Source organism: Anastrepha obliqua, chromosome 5 (genome assembly GCF_027943255.1).
Source record: "Anastrepha obliqua isolate idAnaObli1 chromosome 5, idAnaObli1_1.0, whole genome shotgun sequence".
NCBI classification, from domain to species: Eukaryota; Metazoa; Arthropoda; class Insecta; order Diptera; family Tephritidae; genus Anastrepha; species Anastrepha obliqua.
This window is the reverse complement of record NC_072896.1, coordinates 5,849,261-5,872,447: the sequence shown is the minus strand read 5'-3', so window position 1 is coordinate 5,872,447 and position 23,187 is coordinate 5,849,261. Positions and strand designations below refer to the sequence as shown.

Here is a 23,187-nt window from a genome sequence, read left to right as displayed (position 1 = left end):
TCACCATTGCCAGAACTTAAAAAATTGTCAGAAAATATGTAAGTAATTTTAGATCACCATTTCGCAAATTCACTGATCACTTCCCTGATAGAGCCGATTCGCCCTATTGTTCTGCACTTAATATACCAAGCTTCATATCAGAAAACAGCTGCGGAACTTTCCAATATTCAATTCTCTTTAAAAAAACTTATTTATTTATTATATTTATGTTGTACTTGTTGTTGTTAGCACTTATAGTTTAGAGAAATTAAAATATCACAATACAAACGAAAATAAGAAAAGAAAACTTCTTCAGTCACCAAGATCTCAGCGCCTTTCTCTTAAAAGCGCTCGAGCGGGGATAAGTCACTCAATCTCGTTGGTCAGTGAAGATTGGCGTTTTGCGAGGTGACAAAACCAACGGACTTTTTATCCGAGCAATTCAATATTTCCTGTGCGGTATGACAAGTATTACATCCTGTTGGAGTATTACATCTCCGTGCGAGATTCATACCATCCTTCCTAGGCAACAAAAAGGCTGTTATCATCATCCTATATCAATCACTAATTAAAATCAGCAGAGCTCATTGCTCATCTAATGCATTTCCAGTGGTTTATTCTTACTTGAGATTTTAAATTTTACTTCTTTGCGAGGTCGACTCTGTTATTAAGTGGGCATATCACTTTACTATTAATATTGTGAGGGATTTAGCACTGCGATCTGAAAGATCTATTGTATCTCCTTCATGGATTAAGAGTATTCCTCGGAGCTCGACTTCCTCCATAAATTTTCGTATTTATTCCATTTAATTTTTATTCCTTCTCCGGTAAAATATGTTTTCCACGTGCTTGTCCCTTTTATGTATCATACCTGTGCATGCTTGGTGGTTTCATCTTTCGGATTTTCTCATTTTTATGAGGTATCAGCGATACCTCTGCAATGACCTCGCTTTCGGCCACTTGTTCAGCTGTCTTCACTGCTACGTCTTTTGGTATTTTACTCCTGGTATTGATGTATTGATTGCTGGCTGCTTCTTTAGTTGAGCCTTCCGCTAATTCAGCGGGTTTTCTCACCCCTGATGTCGTCTCAGTCACTATTACCGCGTCCTTTGTGTAAGTGGACGAGAATAGTGCCAAATCTGTGGGATATTCTACAGTTGCTCTCCTTGATTGCTTTTATTGACTGATCGTTGATGCGTATTTTAATATGTAGTATTTTTAGTGTATACAGACGCCTGTTTTGGGTAATGATAAGATCTTCTCTTTCTAGGTGCATACCTGATGAGATTCTTCCTGTCGCATGCGCCTAACTTTGGACTTTCCCAGCTGGACAGTATTACCTATTTTTAAAGAAAATTCAACGCGTTCTTAAATCACGTAGCTCTCCATCGTTAAATGTCGGGGCTAAGTAGGTATTTCCACCAAGCTTCACAGCTGTAGTTTTACTAAAAATCGAGAGCACCTATTGAAAAACCCTATATAAGCATTTTCTCCAATTATACGTCTTTAGCCATCAGAGTATCAGTTTTATGTTCATATCAAAATCACCGTCTTTTGCCCTTTCACTCTCATGACGCTTTTTGTGTTTAGTCACAAATTCTTCTAAAGGCATGCGCGTATGTATGAGTATATAACGGTTTAAATTTTTAAACGAATCGAGGTTTTTCCCCATGCCTGCCTATTATTGCTTTTTTTAATTAATCATACCTTGTTTTAACCTTTCATCAACTACCCTCGTTAAAACGCATTTGCACCTTCAGCTACATCCACGTATGTATGTATGTGTTCCGCTACAAATATGTCGCATGCAACACGCGACTGAACCAATTTAAAACCCATGCAATTATCGCTGTCGGCACAAGTTTTATTTCTGCTCCCCGCCCATACACTTGCACTCGCAACAATGTGCTCCACGGGTGTCCAATTTTTTAAATAATGATAATCTCAGAAAAATGGGTGTGGCTAACCCAACACTTTGCTGTAATCAAAAACGTAATGAGTTTGGGGAAAAATGAAAAATGCTTAAATATTCAGAGCATAATAAATTGCTTTAGAATGCGCGTATGAAAGACTTGAATTGGGGAGGCGTGCGAGGGAGTGTGAATATAATTTTTGTTTTGAAAATGTGACTTGAATATTAAATTTGTATAATTTGTAAAGATTAAATACTTGTGTGTGTATGTGCATGTGTGTGCACTTAGAATATAATGTACGTATGTATGCAAATGTGTGAAGCATAGCCGCGAGGTGTTGACGCGAACTCAATGACTTTTATGATTTGTGTGAATTTTTAATTAAAGCTGAGCCAAGAATTTAAGTTACGGGGTAAAAAGAAATGGGTAACAAACCGCAAGTAAAGCAAAGGTGGCTGTGGAAATAAATTTTTTATGAAAGTAAATTTAAAAATGTGTTTCTTTTTTTCTGCTTGCTTTACAATAGTGCCCTTTTGTGAAATAATGCATTTTTTAAACTGTCCATATTGTTAAAAAATATTGTGTATGGAAGGTGTGTGCCAGTTCTCTTTACTGTAAAATACAAGGCTTAGAATAAAAATAACTGATATTTGCTGCTTTAATATTTAACACTTTGCCCACGGGAGATTAGAAACTTAATTAAAAAATAAAAATAAATTCCTTTAACGAAAGTAAATCTCTTTATAGTATGAAAGAACATTTTAGGCTTAATTGCATAGTGCAATAAAATTTAAAAATTTTAGTCGCTGGGGTCTCATAATATTTTACTTAATCGCAACAAAGTTTTGCGACAGAAGGCCAATAGCGAAAATTCCAGGAAATATACTTGTACAGGCCCAGCACTCGAAGTGTAACCAATTAAAAAGGCCATAAATTTAGTATGAAGAATTACTTTTATTCAATTTAAAGTAAAAAAGGTGTGAAAATAATACAAAATTAAGAATCAGTTTACTTTTCTGGATATGACCAACTTTTGCTTTGACTATGACCTTGAGACGGTCCAGAAATGGATTGCAAGCTGCCCGAATGTGACTTGGAGGTATTTTGGCCCACTCGCGGACAATGGATTTTTCAGCGCCTCGAGACTGGTGAACCTTTTAGTTCGGACCTTCCTCTCCTAAATGGCTGAAAGAGAATAATGCATCGGATTAGTGTCTGGTGAATTTGAGAGCCATAGTATGGACGTTATGAAGTTCGAAAAGTTGTTTTTTAATCATTCTTGGTTCACTCGAGCTTTGTGAGAGGGTGCCGAGCCCTGTGAAACGTCCATGTTCTGCCGCCGAAATGTTTGTCTGCCCACGGCTTCAAAGCAATCTCCAGAATACTTTCCCAATAATATTCCGCATTTACCTTGTCGCCAGGCTCGATGAAAACGATTGGAGAGTGCCCATCTGCGGTTGAAGCGGCCCAAACCATTACCTGTGGCGGGTGCTGGCTTCTGGTGGCCAATCGATGACTCAAATTCTCGTATGAACGGTCGGTCAAATAAAGCCTATCGGTTTGGGAGCTTACGAATTGCTCGATTTGAAAAATTTTCTCGTCAGAAAACACAATGTGAGGAAATTTACCGATTTCGGCCAAGCGAAGCTCTTTCAAGTCTGACTTGTTGCTGCTTTGGTGTAGATCATGCGCCCTTTGGATCTTGTAGGGCTTGACTTTGAGCTCATTTTTCAGTATGCGGCGGATGCTACGGTCAGAATTTTTTAGTTTCGCCATTTGATTGCCACTACATCAGGGATTTCGCTCAAGTCACTTTTTCACTTTTCGAACCATTTCACGTGGCGTTGCAGTCTTTTGATGACCACCTCCAGGACGTTTCGCGTTGCTACCAGTATCATTGTACCGAGTAATGGTGCGATAAACCAACACTTTATTTACTTTAAGGTACTCGAACTCACGAACAATCGCTGGTTGTGATTTTCCAGCCAAATATAATGCAATCACACTATTACGTTTGAAATTCATTACTGATTTCCATTTTTCGAATTTACTCTCCTCAAAATGCTTCCGTGTGCTTGTAAAAAATACTCTGGACTGTCATTTAGCCAACTAAGAGACAGCTGATACCTTGTCTGAAGTTGGCTACACTTGAAGTGCCGGACCCTGTATACTTTGTCATGGCAGACATATACCCGGTGGTTTATAATTGCCTGCCAAAGGGTGATCGCTCTTAGAAACAACTTTTTGTATCATTAATTTGTGTTTTGTGTCCAAGCACTTCCGAATAATAACCACGCACCAACCCATTCTTATGCGACGGCCGCTACTGGTGCTAACATAGACGAGATAATTTATGCAAATTTCAAAAAAATCTATTTCTAATTTGGTTTGGTTCAAACTCAGAATTTATATTGCTGACCAACCTTGGGATGAATACTTTTAAAGTTTGGAGTTCTGGGTTTCTTGAGGTGGCAGATTATGAATAAAAAGTCAAATTTTCGCAATACCAAGTAGGAGATCCACTGTAATGAATGTAGGTGTAAGGGACGGTTTGGGCTCTCCATTGGTTTTTTTTCAATATTGTGTTTATTGAAAAATAAAACCCTGGCAGCCTTCATTTGGTACTTTGCAAATTTCTAAAGACTCACTTCATTTAAATTAGTATTTTCTGCTAGTTCGATTGGTTACTGTTCTCAAAGTATCCACTATGCCATTACATGATCCTTTCCTCTCAAAGCAGTTAGCCAGCACCTCAAGTAGAATAAGTTTTGAAAACAAATATAAAAAAAATTGGCATCCATAATAAATCTGTTCTGAAAATGGCAATACCTTAAGAGTGGAACCAGCTTAGTTCAGAATACAAAAAAAAAATTGGTTGACTCCATGCCACGTACTCTTTAAGCGTAATTGATAATAAAGGATACCCAAAAAAGTACTAAATACCTTAAATTTTTAAAAATTAAAAATAATCTTTTAAACTGCGGCGTGAATGCTCTGTATGTCTTTGTTTTTTTTTTTTGTTTTTGCATTGCAATGAAATGAGGGTACACTATTTTGTATTTTATGTTGGGAAATTTCTGCATACTCTGCTATAGAAAATCGCCATAGAACTCCCAAAATTTTACAAATGCAATAGAACTGATAAAATAAAGCGCCTTTAAAAAACTAATATGTGAAGAATTCACTAAGGGGTATTCCGGAAATCACTCGAGGCTGTTAACAGAACCTTCAGAGATTGTTCGGTTGAACGATCAAACCTTGTGGGTGTCAGGATCCTTGTTTTATCGAGTTTCAACTGGCGGACATTACCAGTGGTACCATTTGGAGCAAGAGCAGATGAAATAAGAGCACTCATGAATCGATCGCAATGGTGCTTGCATATGACTTTTACCAGTACTCGTATATGTTATGTATCACATCAGTCCATAAGTTCGTGCGTATTTATTTATTTATTTATTTATATATTTATAAGCACGTGTTGTTAAAAAATAAAATGGAATCTTCGAACGCGTATAAGAGGCATATTTTGTATTTTTTTTATAAAAGTGGTAAAAATGCAACAACTGCTGCTGCAGAAATAAACACTGTTCACGGAGAGGATACCGTGAGTGTAAGGACTGCCCAAAAGAGGTTTTCAAAATTCCAAAGTGGTAACTGCGACGTGGCGGATGCCCCTGAAGTCTTTAACTCCGACGCCTTGCTCGAACTCGTGGAAGCTGAACCAAGCTTGACAGTCGATATGATAGCTCAGACGTTAAATTAAATTCAATTCAATAATCCTGTCCGCAAACACCGACCCCTAGAGATGGCCTTCACCCCAAGAAGATTCTCCTGTCTATTTGGTGGGATATGGCCGGTGTTGTTTATTATGAACTTCTGGAACCAAACCAGACGATAACTGCTGATTATTATTCCCATCAGCTATCAAACCTGAATGAGACACTTAACACAAATCGACCGCTTTTAGTGAATAGACGCAAAGTTTTGTTTCACCACGACAACGCAAGACCTCATACCGAAAAGCAAACATTAGGCTTCAATGGACTTCAATCCCTTCCTTAAATTAACCAACGAACTCCCAGACGAACAAATCACCAAACGCAGACGATTTGGCTGGATACGCCACACTTTGCACCTGCTGGCGACGCACAGTAGAAGTGGATTTATGAAATTCTAATAAAACTCGGAAGTTTTTCAAAAACTTGCTCGCAAAATGATTGATGAAAAATGAATGATGATGAAAAATGATTTCATTATTCTCTTTCTCGCTCTATGCTTCAATCGGAGTTAAAGAAAATTTTATACCATATATTTATATACATATGCCATGAGAAAGTGAAGAATAATAAACCTAATGTTTTGCGTCCTCCCTCTAAAGTAAAACTAGGCCGCTGGTGCAAGAAACGACGGTGTTTGTTAAGCGTCGGAATTTAAAAGATTTCAGCATACAGAAAAAAATGATTAGTTAAGTTTTCGAAGATATTCGATCTGAGCCAACTGCAATGCCTATAAGTAAAATATTATACTAAAACTTTGTTTGTATTTATGTGTTTTCAGTACGAATTTTCATTAATTTTGATGTTTAAATAGCTCTCCTGTAAATTTAAATTTTTGGACTTGTCGTGTTTATATCTTATTAACTTGTTTATGACTTGATAAATATATGTATGTCTGTTCTACATTTGGTTGTGTAGTTGGATTCAATCAAATTATCTTAAGTGCTATGCTTAAGATTTTAATGCCTTCAACCACGAACGTCTAATTTCATTTGAGAATTTCGCGTTATATTATTGTACATTTATATGTATGTATGTATGTGCACGCTATGAGTATAATCACCTCATATTTGTATATAGTATATATGCCTACGTGAGAAAAGTCTCGATAAATATGTATATGTAAGTAGGTATGTTAATGGCGTGAAGAAACGCCGTAAATGGCAGAAATGTTAATTTGCAAAAGTAATGAAGTGATGAAGCAAGCACACAATTAAAATTGAGTTATAAATAATAAAATGCAATAAAAATCAAAGACCCCGAAACTGACAGCAGGAGATATATTTATGATGCGTAGATAAATTTTGGAAAGCAGGCATACAAATTAAATAACAGCTCGACATACATATGTACTCGTATATGGATTTATGTACCTACATAAAAACGTAGAAAATTTCTTTGAAGGAACATCCTCCAAAACCATTGTTCTGATTTTGAACTTTTTTACACCTTTGGAAAGCCTATGGGACGTACATAGATGTTTGTGCATAAAACTTATTTTGACGGCGTGTTGCCACCTGTTTGTATTTTAAAAACAGTGATTTATTGGAAAATATGCGTAATTATCACAGCAAAGATATCAAGGCAAATATTTTTAGGAAATATCTATTCTAAGAACTGTTTCTTGATAGGGTTGTCACCTGATTTTTTTTGCAAAATAGCAACTTATCACACATTTCACTTGAATATTAAGATAAAGGTATTAAATGTAAAGAAGCCGTAAGAAAAAAATATTTCTGCCTGGTGTTGCCATATGTTTTTTATTGCAAAAATAGCAACTTATGGTAAATTTCTTTGGAATGCTAAAATATGGATATCGGAAGAAAGGTGTTTAAATGATCTTCAATAAAAATTTATTTGGTTGGCGTTGCCATCTGTTATTTTGAAACTAAGAAACTGATTACCAAAAAATATATTAATTAAAAAAAGTAACAGAAATAAAACATGTGTATATCAATTCTAGGGTAAATATTGCTTTAATCCAAGAACGTTTTTAAATGGCGTTGCCATTTAATTTTAAATAAAAATTGTAATTATTAAAAAAACCAATTGAACTTTATGCACAAAGATTATAGTTATAATTAGAATTATGTGCTTATCGGGTTGCCACCTAACTCCAAAAGCAAAAATATTAAATAATTGCACAGTTGAATTAGGTAATAGGATGTGGATATCACGCAAATTGTGTTAAAAATGTTTTTGTTTTTCAATGGAGTTGCCACTTATTTTTTAATTCAGAAAGTATTGGAATTGAATTATATTATAAATTTTGAATATCTACTAAAGAAAAATATGCTAGTGAATTTTTTTAAGTGACTGCTTTTCTCCGAAAAAAAAAAAAAAATAAACAAATAAATAAATAATTGGGGCGTACACTTCTGCTAGGTGTTTGGCCGAACTGCTATTCATATTTGTGGCGTGCGTCTTGATGTTTTTTCACAAACGGGGATACCTACAGTTTTAAGCCGATTCCGAAAGGCAGATGGTTTTAATGAGCAGCTTCTTCTTGACAGAAATATAGTCAGCAGTTTGCCCTTTCCGGCCGAGCGGCGACCGCTATTAGAAAAACTTTTTCTATCATTTTCATGCACGGAAACTCGAACTTATGCACTCCCAAATGGTAGTCATGCACTTACCCATTCGGATATGGCGCCGACTGTTTCTCCTGCGTTGGTATTTTCCGTGCAAGTAACTGAAATGATTTTTATGTACATTTGTACTGCCGATATTGAAACTAAGTTTATTTCGTATAGAGGAGCACTTCAATAAATAGAGGGTGACGGGTGGTACAATTACTACTAATAAAAGTTTATTTCAATCAGGCCCGTGCGAACGGGGCGGGGTTTGCAGGGTTCAAGCATGAGAACATTGATGAGTTATTATAAAGCATATTATAATACATTAATTTCAATCTTTTTTTGATTATTATTTATCCTTATCACCTATCAATGATTCATCATATCCAAAACTGTGACTTAGGCGTGTACTGTGTCATAAATTTATAAACACAAGCAAAATTATATCGGACTGCAACAAAAGTTGGAATCGCCCCTAAATCTGAGGGTCTGCGCACGGGCCTGAATTCAATCACTTTTCGTGGAAGACAAGTATCAATTTTTTTCCGTTATATCCGAAACACTCTTGGAATCTGCCCTCCGTACTCTTTACGCTCAAGAAGTGATGTCGGGATGCCATTAACCTCGCGAACGATATTTTCTTTTAGTGCTGAGATGGTTGATGGTTCAATTACTCCACATCTTGACAATGCACACCAAGCTGCCATTTTGGGACTATGAAGTTGTTACTGATACTTTAATAGTGGGTCCGGTCTTTTAGGTGACCAGTAGCCGAAATTTGGCCTACTTACACTTACCATTTAAAGTGGGCTTCATCACACCAAAGTGTTTACCGCACAAAATAGATCCAACATTGGTTGGCAGAAATTTGTATGCAAATTGTAATAATTCGGCATAAGCGGTTTAAAGAAGATTTGAATTTAAAAGGCGTGAAATCTAAAATCCTTTCTCAATATTTCGGGCACAAGCCAAAGAAGTCCGGGGGCTGCCGCTCTCTTGCGTACGGACTGACGCGAATTATCGTGCAAACTTTTAGCGACGAGTTCAATTATTTTCATTTGCTCTCCATGTTCGGGTGGGCTCCGGCCGTGAATTGTTTGCCATCGACCTTGTTGCCAGGACCTTTCGCATCCATGAACGAATAAAATCTTTACTTGAGGCATCACGTAAACTTCGAATATTGTATCGTGAAAAAAAACTTCAATGAAAAGTTGCACACGAATCATTGGCCTTAATTTACGCTTCGATTGCGATTGATCACCCGTCCACTGCGACATCGTGATTGCATAAACCATTCGAATAATAGAGCTATATAAATGAGCATGCATGCCGCTCTTAGGCTTAGCGGTTAAATCCTAGTCACCGGACGCCCTGTATATGAAAAAAGACTATTAAAAAGAGAAATTGTGTACCTTGCCGTTTAAAAAATTTAATATTCTTCTTTTCTGATTTATGCATTTATTATATTTGTAACCAAGGCCGCAGCCAATGTGGTTAATGAACCGATTACTTTATTAGTTATTGGTGTGGACTTAGATCTAGTAAATTTCCAGGCACAAAAAGGGGTGGAATAATCATTAAATTCTTATGCTCTTAATTACATCTGTTTACTGAGTTTTCGTTTGCTGAGTTTTCGTTACCTTTTAAATGCTTGTGGGATAATATGCAATTTGTTATGATTGTTTTTTACAATAAAAAAAATCAACGAGTTTCTCCAGTTCATTTATTGCAATATTGAAAAAACCAAGAGGAAACGGAGCTCTAGCAACTACACATTTTTTTAAGCGCGTACATGGATTTCTATTTGAAAACCACTTCACTGACAGGCTTTCTTGCATTCCTCATCATCTTCACAAATATCGCACATCTTCGAAGTAACTTCGTAGTAGGCGGTCGCTCTCTTCAACGTGTCATAGTAGTCGTACAGCACAATTGAGGCCGGTTTCTGGCGTGCGACGGCATATTGGCGCAAAGCCTCGATTGGCAAGCACTGCGGTGCACCTTTCGATAAACTTTCAAAGTAGATGACAATTAAGGTGTCCGATTTTTGGCTCTCCACTTGCTGCAAATGAATTTAAATAAATTTAAGAAAATAGACAATAGGTTTCTTGGTTATCATAATTTAAGTGCATTTTCTTACTCTAACGTGTGGCACGGACTCAATATACTCGAAAGTGTCCACATCGGCCACAAATCCGGAAGGAAGTGTGACTTCCAAAAGCGCCATGTTGGAAGCTTCTCCCTCGCCGACATATTCAAGACACACTTCCATTTCCAACTTCAAGACTGGCGTATCCTTTTTGATAACGGTTTGGATGTTGAAACTTGGTTTGGGATCCTTCTCGACGACATTGTATTGATAGGCGATTTGTACTAAGGCGGCGCCTTTACCTTTCGCATTGAAATCCACTGAAAGAGTTTTTTGTGGTAGCTGTGGCAAAATAAACAAAATTGGATGAAATAGCTGAGTCTGGTTCTTAGGTAAGGGAAAATAGCTGCTGGAATTAAAAAAGGAGTAATTGGAAAAGAAATGCAAAAGTCCTTATATTGTGTTTTATAACTAAATTTTTATTACTAGTACTAACTCTACTCTCTATCCCCGAACTGGAAAATCTGGGAAAAATCTGCACCGACGCTGGCACCGCTGTTTTCACTAAAGCTCCCAAAATGGAATCGGGAGTCGGAGCAGGAATTTTCTCTAAATCAGCTAATTTATCTTAGTCTTTGCAATACTGCTGGAATGCAACATTCTTAGAGAACGCGGGAGCGAGGGAGATATTAAAATTGTTTCCAATAGTTAATCCAAATTTCTCGTAGCCGGCCAACTGGCATCTCACTGACTGTTGTTAAAGCGTACTTGCACAACTTATTTCTCAGAAAAGCGCAGATCAAATGTAGCTACATTTCGTCATATACTACTTCGAAAACCCTTTAACCCCAGTACAATTGACGTAGGACGCAGAAAGTCCTGGGGACTCCACGACATTTAATTTCCGAACTCGTAGCTGTGTTTACCGGTCATTCGGCGATCGACATACTCAAACTTCGGTTTACCAACTAATCCCCATTCACAGAAGCTGTGTGGACCTTTCAGAGAAGGAGAGTGTTGTGCACTTTCTCTGGGCTCGGGTTTGGCAGCCAGACGATTAAGGCCAATTTCAAGTGGCTGAAAATTCGCGATGATTGTTTTTTGTGTTGATTGTTTTCTTCGATTTAAAAAAAAATGTGGAGAAGGTGACCACGACCAAAAAAATTCTCATTTTTGACCTACTTGAAAATTTTATACAAAGTTCAAATCTCTGCTTTACATGGTTTTTGTTGCAGTATAAATTATATTTCGATAAATAGTTAAAGCTTTCCTTTGAAGTTTGATAGGAAGTAAGTGATTAATTTGTTTAATGCAGATTGATAGTAAACCTGTCAAAGTTTTATTGCGAAAAGCTGTATTCCAATCACTTCAGTAATTTTGAGTATGCTGCAGATTGAAAACTGAATTCATGATTTTTTAACACATTTCGACTTATAGCCAGCGCCCTTTTCTAAGTGTGTGCCACTTTTGTAGAAGGAAATCTGTCGTGAGTGATCAGCTTCAAAAAAAAAAGAACTCTGTGCGAATCGCAGCATTTTGTGCTTAGTTATTTGCTTTCATACATTACAGATATTATATTTTCGGATACGGCAATAATAAAACTATTGATTTCTCTATATAATTTAGTTGCCCCGCTATTTCTTTACTCACCTCCACACTTTGTAGGAGCAGCCCATTATCCTCGGTTACCTTGATACTTTCCGTGCGCTCTGCACCACCCTTCGCCATCACTTCAATATCCATTAAGCCTGGTTCATACTGCGCCTTCTCTGCGAACTCAATTAAGGCGTGCAATCCCACCACAGTGTCTTGGGTAGAAATGAAACCACCATAGCTATTACGTTGTGCCACCAACCACTTAACAATGGGCAGCAAATCTTCAATACTTCCAACATTTTTGTCAAGTAGGGTCAAGAGCACATACGAAGTGATCTCTACATCACCGTTAGGAGTCCAACGCCACCACTGCCTTGGTTGATATTCAACAGCCGACCACCACCTGCGATCTTCAGTCGATTTCGCAGCTGACTGTAATAAGCTAAGATGTTTTGCAGCCAAGGGATGATTGGCCCTCTGTAGGGTATAAGCCGTTAGTGCTTTGGCGTAAATGCTATCAGTCTTCTCGATGTTCTCCAGAATAAATTTGAATGCATTGTCGATGTTAGTTTGATACTTCGTAGCGAATTGCTAGGTGTTTTGGAAAAAAAAGGAATATTTGGTATATGTTTTACAATTTTTCTGGACAAAGTGCTACCTTGTTTTCTAGGAAGGCCAACAGCACATGTGCCGTTAACGGTACGCCATGCTGACGCTCTGCACCGAAGAGAAATTGGTTTATCTCTACAAAGCTCCCATTGGTCGCTTGGCGTTTAGCCAGATAGTCTAAGCTCTTGTCTAATGCTGCATCATCTACTTTTATGAATTCTTGCAGTTGATGTAGCGAACGCGCAACGTATGCCGTAAGCCAAACCGAGCCATTCTCATGCTGATCCTTGGCACGGAAAGCAATAAAGGAGCCATCATTCAAACTAAAGCCCAGCATGCGTTGATAGCCCATTTCCAGGTGCTGTAGAATTCTGGTTTCCAAAGCTGGCGTTAACTTGTTGATGTTCTGTGGGACAAAAAGCAGAAAAGTAACATTGACTCTTTAGCTTAAAGTTGACGTTAATGGTTGCAAAATACAAACCTTCAGATACTTCAATACCAAATAGTTTGGCATCAACGTCGACATGGTTTGTTCAGCACAGCCACTTGGCATGCGCAATAATCGATCGAGATTATTAAGAAGTGGTCCTAGTAAGTCACCGATCACAGAAACTTCAATATGCTCTGAGTCGGGCACAACATCTGCCGGTAGCACCAAGTCGAATTTTTGTTGAAACTCTGGCGCTTCTTTTAGATTTATAAAGAAAGCGCGATTGGCAAACTCTGTCACACCCTCGGGAACTACTTTCAGCATTTTATGTATAGCATCTCCTGCAAGTGGCGATATGGCTGTATACTTCAACATAATGTTGCCAATTATTTTGGGGCGCAACATAAATGCCACCCCTGCTGAGGACTGTGCGGGCACACGCACGATTTTTACGCGTTTGGGTTCGCTGATGACCTCATTGGAGATTTCGGTGAACTCGTACTCGCCATCTGTATTGTCGAGTGTTATTTCAACGTCCAGATCCTTGTCAAGGTAGTTGAAGACTAGAGCTGGTATGTTAATGACCTCACCTTTGGGGGGGAAAGTGGTTAACAAAATAACATTTTTTGAGCGCCAGCAATAGCTGACTAAGTCGAAAATCAGGTTGTAGAGGTAAAAAAAAAAAAAATAATTTCGTATCTGCTTATTGTATACCCAATAAATGAAGGTTGCTTGGAGGTTGAGTATACAGAGCTTCGTTAGTAGTATATAATTGACTCAGGCAGCTATCGGGCACTTAGTGATCTCCGACTTTATGTCGTTTTGGTTTAGCTACATGCGAACTGTCGGTATCGATAAGAGTAACTATGATTTGACAGCTAAGACAGCCATGGACGCCATACGGCTAAAATTTAGATCGCAGCGGCTGCGAATAATGCCGGATATCATATGCAAAACCCAAATGCCGTGAGCCATGAAACCTTTCTGGCCCAAATTGTCATTATTTTTTAGTTAAAATTTGTCGTTTGCTTTCTTTTATAAGAACCTGTAACGCCATTCTCTAATCTAACCAATAAAGTAAACTTCACTAACCAAGCCGATAAACTATTCCTGACTTCAAAATGCACTTTTACTATTTTCGTTTTCTCAACCACTTCATAAAATGAAAGTTAAAGTAAAAGTCTGCTATTCGCGCAACTATGGCAAACAAAGCTAGCCGTTATTTATTTTCCTCTCCTTACTAAATTTCCCTTTAAATAAAAATTTAACTACAAACTTTAAAGTTCACATCAACTACAATGGTTCCAGTACCTAACAGAAGTTTAAGAGAACAAAAATGTGTTATCGGCATAATAAAATCAGCTATAAACGGCCTTTTATTATTTTCTTTTTAATTTATCATAATTTTCTCGGCGCATTTTGAAAGCTCTGCTGTAATTTCTAAACGTCTAAATTATGCTTAAAAATTTCAAGATTTGGCTCACCTCTCTTCACTGAGTACGGCAATCTGATTGATATAAAGAATGGCTGAAATGTCACAATGTCGGTTGTATGGGTAGTTACACCAAGTCCTTTCTCCGCGTGTAGCGCGAAACCAGACACGACCCATGAAGTTATGGTGTCAGGGATTTTCTTAGTCCATGTGAATTCTGCCGTTTCGGTGCTTAAGAGAAAAATTATTAAAATAGTTTTTCAAATCGAGATCTTACGCCTTAGCTTACTGTTCAATATCGGCAAAAATCCATGTCTCTGAAAAATCTGTTCGAACCGCAATATCCTTGTTTGCAGTTGAGCTTTGGGCCACAGGGGACGCGGAAGCTGGCTTAGCTACGAGTGATACAGAGCCCTCTGGTACGCGTAGAGCGGTGAGATCTTGAAAACGGTTGTCCACTAAAGAGTTTACAAAAAACAAAAAAAAAAAATTACTGTAATCCAATACAGTTTAAAATTTTGGTTTTTAAATATTACAGTCTCCGATAGATGTATGGGGCGCCGTGTAGTTGTAGAAGTAATTGGCATTGGTTAATGTCACAACGCCAGTATGTCCACCCGGATAACGCGAGTAGCCACCTTGCCAAGGGGTAAAAGTTGAATACGAAGTTAGACGCCAATTGAAATCATTCTGTGAGACATCGTTGTTGCGACCCAAGAGAAGAACACTCTGATCAACGGCGAGCAAGCCAACGAAGGAATTGGGAGTAGTTTTGATGTGAAGAGCGACGTCTGCCCCAGGTTTCACTTGAGCTGGCGCAGAGATTTCCAACTGAAAAAAAGAGTGAAAAGGCAATAGAATATGAAAAAGCGAGCAAGGGGAGACGCGCGCCAACACCCAACCTTGTTTTGCATTTCAACTTTGATATTGAAAATCGTCTCGTCGTAATGAAATTCCCCCAGTTCATCAATGAAATAGGCATAAAATCGCGCATATGGCATCCACATAAATGTTGGTGTCAAGGTCAAATCATAGGTTTTAGCCTTGTTGGGCACAAAAACGCGCTCACTAACTAAGATATTGCCACGACCGACGATGTTGTAATCAAAATAGCTCAAAGGCGCACTGGAGTTGATAGTCACAATGATTTGCTCGTCGGCGTTGAAACTGAAAACCACACAGGAGTACACTCGTTTCTCTACATACAGCTATATACTTCACAATATTACTCACGCGTGCCGTCCTTTTGGGTATTCCAAATGCGTCGTAAAGTACGGCTTAGGGTTCTCAGGTTCCTTTGTTTCTTTCTGATCTGTAACGTTTGGCGCCCGCTTCTGGTAGGAGCTGGTCACATTGTGTATCTCATCCTTAAACAGTACTTGTACTTTAAAGTAGTGCGCGTAGCCTTTGAATACTTCCAGATCTGGCAACTTCACCTTGAAAACCGCTGTACTGTTGACATTCAATTTACTCTCGAACTCCAGCACTTGATGCTCTATTTTGGGTTCGGGTAGTGCATCATCTTTGTAATAATACTTGTCAAGTGTTTCGATATAACGCAATCGCACGGGTGTATTTGTATCCTTCAAAGTAGTTCCATCGACGAGCAGTACACGGAATGACATTTCCACTTCCTCGTCCGCTTTGAAGTTGTTGCATTCTACGTAACTCGTGCAACTAATGTGGTAACGGTCTCTATGGAGTGTTGCACGTGTTGAGCCATTGATTTTGACACCGGTGAAATTTTCTTCAACCGTTGCGGTTATATCAAGCGGTGCAGTTCTGAAGTCCAGGAAACTGTCTTTGTACTGTTTGACGCTGAGATCAAATTTGGCCTTACCATTTACCATATCGGTGGTCTTAATTATTTGTGTAGGCGTGGATCTGGTCTTATCATTGTTGTTGAAATGATAAAAGCTATCTAAGCTGAGGATTAGCGTAACTTTAGCGTTTACTGGTTTGCCGTAAGTGTAACTGAAAGAAAAGGGGAGTAACTTAGACATTTTTGAAAGCCGTAAAGTCTTTGAATTTTTTAATATTCAGAAGAAGTTGTCCACATTTCAGACATCGGTTTCAAAATTTTACTGATAATCATATGCCCGAGAACGCAGAAAAGAGAGACTGAGCAGGCTTTGAGAACTAGGTATAATACCAGTTTCCTTGGCTTGACTAGTTTGGAGCTGATTATAAAGCGTGGTTAAATTTTAAGGGCCGATGTTGAATGTGAACCACACCTAAAAATAAAGTTTCTTTCTGCATTTAATTTGACATTTATCAATTTTAGACTAACTCAATTTGAACCATGGAAAGATACAAAATCGAGCAACGCGTTAAAGTTATTCAGGTTTATTATGAAAACGGGCGTTCAAATCAAAATGCATATCGCGCACTTCATCTTCAGTGTTGAGGCACATTTTCACCTCAGTGGATTCGTAAATTAGCAGAGTTGCGCATTTGGGCGAATGATAATCCAAGAGTGATTGCCGAAAAACCAATGCACCCACAAAGAGTGACTGTTTGGTGCGGTTTGTGGGCCGGCGGCATCATTGGGCCGTATTTTTTCCAAAATGAGGCCGGTCAGGCAGTTACTGTGAATAGTGTTCGCTATCGTGAGATTATAACGAACTTTTTATGGCCCGAATTGGGAGATATGGATGTGGACGATATGTGGTTTCAACAGGACGGTGCCACTTGTCACATAGCCAACGAAACAATGACCCTTTTGCGCGAAAAATTTGATGGCCGAATAATCTCACGTCGCGGCGATGCCAATTGGGCGCCAAGATCATGTGATTTGACACCGTTGGACTTCTTTCTTTGAAGTTATTTGAAAGAAAAGGTGTACGTCAATAAGTCAGCAACAATTCAAGAGCTAAAGGATGAGATAATTCGGCACATTAACGGCATAGAACCTCCATTATGCCTCAGCGTCATCGAAAATTTTGACTTTCGGATGGAGGTGTGCCGCCGAGGCTGTGGCGGCCATTTGGCCAATATTTTGTTCTATACGTAATTGGGCCATGCGAATATTATATAATCATAATAAAGAGAAATGACAATAATTTCTTAAAAAACTTGTATTTTATTCAAAATCAACACCGGCCCTTGAAACTTAGCCACCCTTTACTCATAAATGACATTAATGACTAGATCTCAAAACAGTTTGCTGTCTTTGTTCTGTTAGTAGTTCCATGTTTATAGGCTTTACAGGCCTTGCATAAATCTAGACATTTCATTTGAAAGCCCAAAGCAAAGCTAGCGGGTGAGTCCAAGTTGCTCGGATATATGAGGCTCCTGCCTAATAGTGCAGTGCATCTTAGACGCGTTCGTTGCCTGTCATCTGCTCTAAATTTCATTCTTAGAAACGTATTTGGTTGTACTAGTCACATCGAATATTAAGAATGATCTGCAAGTCTCTCTACAATAGATTTATAACAACACCATTTATTTGTCCTTACCACTTTTTGTTGTAGGACTGAGTTTCTGAAAAGTTTTTGCTTTTTGAATCCTCCAGTATTGATATGGAGCTTTAAGGTACATTTGTGAATTAAATGTAACGTAAATTAATTGCTTTATCTAATCTCAATTGCTGCTAGCTTGACAGCTAAAATGTGTTAAGTCAATTCCTATTGTTTTATTAAAAGTGCACTGCCAACAAATGTATGTATGTGTGCATATATGTACTCACTTTGCTCTCACCACCACCTGCATATCTCCGTCCTTCACCGACACTTGCGAGGTGGCATCAACGCTGACCTTATATTTGGGCAAAACATATTTTTCCACATCGAAGCTAACGATCGTTCTACGCCAACCACCGTTATCGATGGCCAAGCGCCATTTACCCAAAACGGGATATTCGGAAATCTGAAATTTGCCCGTATAAACACCGTTGACGACAGTAATGTTTTTAAATTCCTTGATGCGATTGCGCTTGCCATCCTAACAAAAGGGATGAATAGTAAATTAGTTCAAATTATTAAAGAATTGCGATTTCTTTTATAATAACTCTTACCTCAAACCAGATCACACTTTTGGACGACGGACCACTTGGCCTCAGATTTTCATCCAAGAAAATGACACGAAAGTTAACCAAATCGCCAGGCTTATACTTTCCTTTATCTGTTTGTATCTTTGTGTGTGTCTGAAAGACGTTGCGATTGAGTTTTGTCGAATTCTTGAAGATCACGCCAGCTACACCCTCGGCAGTGATATTGAAATCGCCCTCGCGTAGAATGGGCACATCGAAGATAATCTGCTTCACTTCATGCGGTTGTAGCTCTACGGTTTTAGCGTCATTGTACTCTGGGCCCGCAAGAGTGATCTTCAGCGTAGCCGGTTCAGTGGCTTGGTGAAGAGCGACAGCAACATTGTATTGCCTGTCTGCATGTATTGTGCCGGGAGCGACAACTGTGTATCGGCTGCTAGAGAGAAGAGTAGTGTAGAGTACATTGAGGGAGAGTTGGTTACACTTGTGTGTTAGAGTAACGAGTATATGGTAATTAGCATAAAAAGCCGGTAGGTCAATGCTTGGCATAGGTGGAAAAATATTACAGTATAACCTCTTTAATCCGAACCAAATATTGCGCGAGTTGATTAGAACTAACGACATTTACGATTTATCGATGTTCCAGAAAATTGTTATTACTCAAATTGTAAATATTTAGGGTTTATTATTTCGTATAAATATAATAACGTTCTTGAAATGTTCTGGAATGTTTTGGGCTGAACTAAAAAAAGGTGTTTTGTAACTTTGGTAAGAAGGCGCATCATTAAATTTTTTCACCGCTTATTCATTCAAAAACTACTTCTTTTGATGGGTCTGCGCTTCTGTTATTTTTTTTTCTATACCCACTGAGTAACATAATTCCACATCCACTCAATTGAAATAAAGCATAATGAAGATTAGTATCTACATACCAGCCGTCATTAGTCTAAGATAGAAGCTGGCATCCACATTTCTCAATGCCTTTGTTAATCCTCGCTTCAATGTGGCAAAACAGTAACATGATCATGAAACGACTGCCAATATTTATTAACTACTGCCCTCGGCACATCATATTAACTTTCTGGCCGCGAACAAAAACCAATGTTGATTTGTTGAGGAAAGCCTCTCAGGTGAACGTAGCAACCGAAATACGACAAAAGAAATTGAAGTGGATCGGCCGCACGCTGAGAAAGAGCGACGAGAACGTTGATAAACAGGCCTTACGCTGGAATCTTTGAGCTGGAATGTCAGCTTTGAAATCCAACGGTTAATCTCTCTTATCAACAAGTGCTACTTTGGACTAAGTAGGCAACTGAGTAGTAAAGTCCCCTCACGACGAACACAACTAACACTTTATAATACTCTCATTCCTCATTCCTAATGTATCGCACAGGACCTTGGACGATAACAGTATCCGGTGAGACGTTGTTGTTGTAGCAGGAGCCACCGTCAGTGTAGGAGCCACCGGTCGTCTTCGTCTAACCCATCTAAAGGTAGACCCTACTTAGACCTACATGCTATTTCGACAGGTTAGGTCCAGAGGGAGAGGGGTGTTAGATGAGTAGGTTTTAAGTGGCATGTGAAAAGGTGGTTATTGTCGTGCGGGTTGCCTTTACTTCCCGGACGTGCCACAAACGTTCTTTGGATTGTTTGAGAGAAAGATTCGGGGGAAGATTTTTGGACTTTGCACGTTGGTGACGGTGAGTATCTAAGACGATGGAACAAAGAGTTGTATGTGCTTTACGACGACATAGACGTACTGCAGCGAATAAAGATCCAGTGGCTTCGTTGTCTGGATCATGCCGTCCGAATGGATACATACGCTCCGGTTCTGAAACTATTCGATGCAGTAACAACTTTTGACTATTCAGATTGAAGAATCTTTTTTGAGGAGTGCCGTAAAATTCTGCTTGGCTGGAGGTTCGCATTATAGAGATCACACTGTAACTGCATTCAGACGATAGATAAGCTGCACCTATGTCAGTGGCTGATATGGGTTTTAGTTATTTTGGTATTTAGACAAAGAATAGAGACAAAGAAATAATCTAAATTGAGTTAATTTGGGTGCAGAACATACAATTTTTGATAGCACTATCTTCTCAAATGAAATGCATAATTTTATTCATTAAAAACCGCTCATATCACTTTTTTTATGCGTCTAAGGTTAATTTACTAAAAACAAACTCGATTAAAACCAGCAATTTCTAAGTTTTTACCAACTATTAAAATATTAAAGGAAATTGTAATAATATTTAGTTTGAAAATTATCTAATAACCCGCAATTCATATAAAAAGTAAAAAATAAACTCACCCATTTGCATTTACCGTCAAGACGATTTGCAAGATGGCTAATAATAGAAGCATCAAACGTTGCCGCATGACGCCGAACGAGAAAGCCACGCAAAGCAAAACAAAAGAAAACAAAACGTAAAAACCGGTCACTTAACAAACACTGCCTTCTTCAGAATAAAGTTAAATCCAATTATTCACAACTACTAAACTGATAAACGCGTAACAACAACGCGCACCAAAACACAGCTCGGCTGCGACTAAAGTCGATTGCAAAATCACCTATGAAATTAGTATCAATCCTTGTTGTAACTCATTAAAAGATGCTATAAAGTCTTTACTTTCGAGTGAAATTACTTTTGAGTTTGTCTCAAGTCGCTAAGCCGGTTCGATCAAATTCTATCAAGCGCGATAATTCTGCTTTTAATCAACTGAGACTTACACGCGCGCTCCCTACCAACTCTTACGCTCTTCTTCTCTATTATGGAAAGATAAGAAATTCAAATATTATTGCAATGATGTACGGTGTGAATAAAGTATCTTTCAGTTGTTTGTTATCAAAGGTTAAGTATTTAAATGGGTGTTGTCACGAAGGGGGCTAAGCATGGTGAAGACATTTTGGAGTCACTGTATAGACCAAGGCACTTTTTAGCAAATTCTAAGCTAGTCAGTCGGTCGTCGAAGCCGAATGGCTTGGTGCGTGACTAGTATGCGAAAGTGTACTGATTTGAAATCCCGAGCATGAAACAATGGATATAAAAAGTTGATTCTCATAGTGGTCGCTCCCCAGCTGACAATGGCAAGCCTCCGAGAGCATTTGTTCCATGAGGAAACCCCTCATAAAAACCCATCTGCCGTTCGGAGACTGCATAAAGCTGTAGGTCCTTCCCTTTGTGGAAAACATCAAGGTAAGCACAACAAATAGGAGGAGAAGCTCAGCCAAACGCCCAAAAACGGGTGTAGACCACCTAAAGACCACCATGCTAGGAGAGTGTAAGTGACATTCCGTGGCTCAGGCCGCATGTTTTTTCAGAAAGCCTTGTGCAGGCAAATAATGATCTTGTGGTTTTTGCGTTAACTTTCTCAAGATGATAGTTCTAGGTGTACATTTTATCAAGGTTGATGCCAAGGTAGTTCGCTTTTGATCATTTTTTTAATGAGTTAGTGGTGACATTCGTTTCAGTGGAATAAACATTCGTTTATTGCGTCTAAAGTGTCAGTTGGTTTGTACCATCGGTACCAAAAAGAGTTTCAACCAAGGGTCCAATTGTGTTTCAAAATCGGTAAAATGTTTACTGAAATATTTGAATTGATTAAAATAGTTTATGGCGATCATTGTCTACCCCGTGCCGTTTCAGAGATGATTGTGAGGACACAAATGACAATGAACATACGGACCGCCCAAAATCAGTAATCACCGAAAACTCCATCGAAACTGTTCGTAAGTTTATCAGAAATGATCCGAAATCATAATTAAAATTCATGAAATTGGAATTGAATATCTCTAAAACATCGATTTATCGTATTTTAACTGATAATTTATGCTTACGAAAGGTCTGTGCACGTTTCATTCCGCACAAGATAACTGAGGACCTAAAATTTCTCAGAATTCAACATTCGAAAGACCTCATTAAAGCGGCGAGAAACAACGTGAATCTCCTTCAAAACATTTTTACTGGTGATGAAACGTGGTGTTTCCAACATGAACTTGAAAATAAGCGTCAAAGTGTCGAATGGAAGACCCCAGACGAGCCACCACCCAAAAACTCCCATTTGGAAAAGTCAAAAATCAAGTTGATGCTCATTTGATTTTACGCTCCGAATTTGAGCAAATAAATCATAACTGCTAATTTTTCAAATATGCGAAGAATGCTCCACTTAGCACATCAATTTTCTTATTAACTTATGCACCATCTGCTTTAAACATGAGCCGAATAGGACCCTAAAAATGTTTTTGAGAAAAATTTCTATGTCAGTAATATTTGCTGGATAAAAATAAAAATAAGCCCTGATTTGTAAATTACTCTAACTATTAGTGGAATTCACAATTAGTTCGATTGATCCACTCCGACGACTCATCTATTCAAACAGACAAGCATTGTTTTTTTGTTCTTGTATTCTGTTATACTCTCTAAAGCAAGACTGGTTGGGATCGCAGGCTGATCAGGGTACCTGGTCGTAACGACATTGCTAGAAACTGCGATCCGGGCTAGACAGAGGACCTGTGACATAGTAACCCTACAAAACGATAGGATTGGGATCCCGTTGATTACTTGCGGTCTGCTACTGGAAAGATGGGCTTCGCATTTACGTAGCGAACCCAGGGCAACTACACACACCAGTAAGGTCGCGAAATCTCTCTATCCACGATAGGATCGGAGACACTCGAGGGATCTCCTGAAGTTAACAAAATTTCAGCTCTCGTATTTCGAGGGCGCCCTTACTTACAGTACATAGGCGGCGAGGTACATGCTGTGACACTCGGCATTATTCCGATCCCTTTTTGGGTC

The 23,187-nt window shown here is 38.6% G+C and overlaps 1 protein-coding gene across 1 annotated transcript; it reads right to left on the bottom strand.

The window, feature by feature from the left end:
• Positions 1-10,022: 10,022 nt before the first annotated feature.
• LOC129247315 (alpha-1-inhibitor 3-like) lies at positions 10,023-23,148 on the bottom strand. The gene is made up of 13 exons (XM_054886401.1): positions 23,126-23,148; positions 18,416-18,821; positions 18,089-18,342; positions 15,634-16,374; positions 15,303-15,567; positions 14,937-15,231; positions 14,690-14,858; positions 14,453-14,631; positions 13,020-13,558; positions 12,588-12,944; positions 11,984-12,520; positions 10,385-10,675; positions 10,023-10,306 (listed from the first exon to the last, which is right to left on the bottom strand). The coding sequence occupies exons 1-13, from the start codon at positions 23,146-23,148 to the stop codon at positions 10,061-10,063; spliced, it is 4,302 nt and encodes a 1,433-aa protein (XP_054742376.1). The 3' UTR covers positions 10,023-10,060.
• Positions 23,149-23,187: the final 39 nt, after the last annotated feature.

Excerpts from the sequence above, each read along its gene's own strand:
- LOC129247315 (XM_054886401.1), bottom strand. The coding sequence starts at position 23,148 with ATGTACCTCGCCGCCTATGTACT. Across the intron at positions 18,822-23,125 it reads TACCTCGCCGCCTATGTACT|CCGATACACAGTTGTCGCTC; the intron begins GTAAGTAAGGGC and ends TCTCTCTAGCAG. Across the intron at positions 14,632-14,689 it reads ATTTTTGCCGATATTGAACA|CACCGAAACGGCAGAATTCA; the intron begins GTAAGCTAAGGC and ends TTTTCTCTTAAG.